This window comes from Vollenhovia emeryi, unplaced genomic scaffold, assembly GCF_000949405.1.
Source record: "Vollenhovia emeryi isolate VEMERY1.0 unplaced genomic scaffold, V.emery_V1.0 DF942893.1, whole genome shotgun sequence".
Lineage (NCBI taxonomy): Eukaryota > Metazoa > Arthropoda > Insecta > Hymenoptera > Formicidae > Vollenhovia > Vollenhovia emeryi.
Genome location: NW_011963473.1, coordinates 1 through 3,389, shown reverse-complemented (window position 1 = coordinate 3,389; position 3,389 = coordinate 1). Strand labels below are relative to the sequence as shown.

General features: G+C 48.2%; 1 protein-coding gene across 1 annotated transcript; it reads left to right on the top strand.

Annotated features, from left to right (window-relative positions):
* Positions 1-1,102: 1,102 nt before the first annotated feature.
* LOC105567357 lies at positions 1,103-3,375 on the top strand (the record flags this gene model as incomplete). Its single annotated transcript, XM_012022179.1, has 1 exon — positions 1,103-3,375. A coding segment is annotated over exon 1 (2,273 nt), but the record flags the coding sequence as incomplete, so codon positions are not given.
* Positions 3,376-3,389: the final 14 nt, after the last annotated feature.

Sequence of the window (3,389 nt, the reverse complement as noted above, 5' to 3'; positions counted from 1 at the left end):
ATTTCTTGTTCTCACCGCCATGTTTAAGTTACATATTCATGTTCAGAACACAAAAATACATAGAAATTGAGTGTTGTTATCCCTTATTTCATATGCGTGGGTTTTCCGAAGGTTTACCGTGAATAATATTCAAGTCGGCCTTACGAACCGACAGTACATGGTCCTTCGAGTCGGATTCATCCGGGAAAGGCGTGGACGGGCAAGACGAGTCCGCGCATTCACAAGGCGATCGGTCACCAGGGATCGAGCGCGAGGCTGCCTGAGGCAGTGAAAGCAAAGACCAGACGAAGAGCCGAGCGGAACCAGCGACGGGTGGAAGTTCCGCCGGTCGCGAGAAGATCTCATAGCGACGAGCGGGCGAGTCCATTGTCCGCCGGAAGTCGCCATTAAGCCACGCGGGCGAGTCCATTGTCCGCCGGAAACTTCCATCAAGCCGAGCGGGTGAGCCCATCGGCCGCCGGGAGCGCTGTAACGCAGAGCGGCGAGTCCATCGTCCACTTGGAAACGCCATCGCGTAGGGAGCGCGAAGCCAATCAGCACCAGGGCAGGAGAACTGCCAATCGGACGAGAAGCGGAGCTGTTGCAGCCGTCGGAACCAGACACCGCGCACGGGGAATCGGCGGAAGCTGAGCCAAGCGGCAGACGCGGCAGACGATTCAACCTAACTTAACCTAACCTGAGCTACCGTACGGGGGACGCCGAGTCGAGGCCGAGCCACCACCCAGGACGTCATCTAAAGATACGTTGTAACATTCGGAATTGTTTGCGGTAGATTTAAGTAAAATGCCGACACAGAGCGCGGACGTGGTGAAATTAGCCTATAAGAAGCGCGCGGCAAAGGCTTCGTTGACGCGGTTAGAGACGTACGTGGAGGGGATAGATCCCATCGAGGTTGAGATTGAGGAATTAAGATTGCGCATAGAAAGGCTGGACGAAGCGTTTAAAACATTCTCGGATACGCAAATAGAAATCGCGGCTAACGATGACACGATATCGGAGGCGGATCAGGATAAAGAATCGGAGGAAATTGAAAACAAATACTTTCGATTAAAGGGCGATGGAAAGAATCGTGAAAGATAGAACGGTTAGAGCGGATGAGGGAATGTTAGACCGCACAGTGATACAGGCCAATGGAGCGGTCAATAATGACGTCGGCAGAGCCTGCGTTCCAGCATTCAACGCTCAAATTAAACTACCGCGGATAGAATTGCCCAGATTTTCAGGGGCATATGAGGAATGGCACTCATTCTATGATATGTTCGGTTCATTAATTCATTCAAATAGAGATCTTAACGATACTCAAAAACTTCATTACCTGAAATCCCCCTTAAAAGGGGAGGCCGCCGAGGTCGTGTCGTCGTTAGAAATGACCGGTGACAATTATAAAGATGCATGGGATAGGCTTAGTGAGAGGTACGAGAACAAAAGGCTTACCGTTCAGAACCACATCAGGGCTATCTTTGACCTACCTGTCGTGAAAAGGGAAGACAGTGTCGTTATCCGACAAATATTAGACGGAGTGTTAAAGCACACGAGAGCTTTACGCTCATTGGACAGACCCATCGATCATTGGGGCGACTTGTTAGTTCACATCGTCACGAGCAAGCTAGATATGAAGTCAATAAAAGAGTGGGAGAACTCGATCGAGTCCACGCGAGTTCCTACGTTCGAGGAGTTAATAGAATTTCTAAAAAAACGGTGCCAGACGTTAGAGGCGGTTTCGAAGGTAGGAAGGTCGAATAGGGCCAATGCTAACTCGTTACAGGATAATGTGCAAAGGTCCAAAGGCTGTAACGTAGCCGCTACCAAATTTAAATGCTCATATTGCCAAGGAGATCATAGCGTTTACTCTTGCACAGATTTTAAGAGTCTATCGGTGGACGAGCGCGTAAAATATATAAAATCAAAGGGCTGGTGTTTGAATTGCTTGAAGGGCAAGCATATGGCTAGGGATTGTTCGTTAGACGGATGCAAAACATGCAGCAAGCGGCATAATTCCTTACTGCATCCAGAGAGTCCCAAGGGTGAATCGAGCAGCGAATCGAGCCTCGGAAAGGCTAAAGTCGTTGCCGATAAAGAACAAGGGAACAGTGCGGCGTGTGGACATGCCTGTTCCACGGAATCATACCGGTCGAGTCAAATATTGTTGTCTACGGTTTTGATTAAAGTAAAGCATAGCGATGGTCATTTTATCCAAATCAAAGCTCTTCTTGATAGCGGGGCGGAATCTAGTTTCATAACGGAATCTCTAGCGCAGCGTCTAAAACTCAGGCGTAAGGCTGCGCATATAGAAATCACAGGTATTAATCAGCAGGTATCCAGGGCGTTGGAAAAGACCGAGGTAGACGTTAAGTCTAGGTTCGGATCTCACGAATTTAAGGTGCAATGTATAATTCTATCCAACCTAACGAGAAGGGTTCCTCACGTAAAGTCAGATAAACGACAATTTAATATTCCGGGTAATATTAGGTTGGCAGATCCGCGATTCAACGTTCCTTCGGAAATCGATTTAGTGATAGGAACCGAATGGTTCTGGGAGTTGATGTGCGTAGGGCAGATCAATTTAGGTCCTGGCAGACCGATATTGCAAAAAACCGTGTTAGGTTGGTTGATAGTCGGAACGGTGACGACGGGAAATTTAGGACGCAAGCGATACGCTTCCTGCAACCTGAGTAGCGTCCGAGAACTGGATGAAGCACTACGGCAATTTTGGAAAATTGACGACATTCCTGTGAGAGGGGAGTCTACCATTGATGAGTTGGCCTGCGAGGAATTCTTCGAGAATACGTACGAACGGAACGCAAAGGGAAGATTCGTAGTCAAGCTGCCTGTAAAGGAGGACGTTATGAAGCAAATGGGCGAGTCGAAAGATATTGCTCGACGACGTTTTTTATCGTTAGAAAGGAGGCTAGATAAGGATCATGATCTGAAGAAAGAATACGTTCAGTTCATGCAGGACTGTGAGAGACTAGGCCATATGAAACAGATAGATGAGCCACGAAACGTTAAATTCAGGATTTTCTTACCGCACCAAGCTGTAGTGAGAAAGGATAGGACATCCACGAAGACCCGAGTCGTATTCGACGCCTCGAGTAAAGACAGCAAAGGAGTATCCCTTAATGACGCGTTGCGCAAGGGTCCGACACTTCAGTCTGATTTGTTCACGATAATTCTCAGGTTTCGCTGTCATAGGTACATCTTGACCGCAGATGTTGTTAAAATGTACAGGCAGATACTGGTGCACGAAGAGCATACGCCTCTTCAGACGATCTACTGGAGGGAGAATTCCACCGAAACCATGAGGCTGTACGAGTTGGTCACGTTGACCTACGGTACAAAACCTGCGTCTTATATCGCAGTCAAATGCTTGCAGAAGTTGGCGAAGGAGG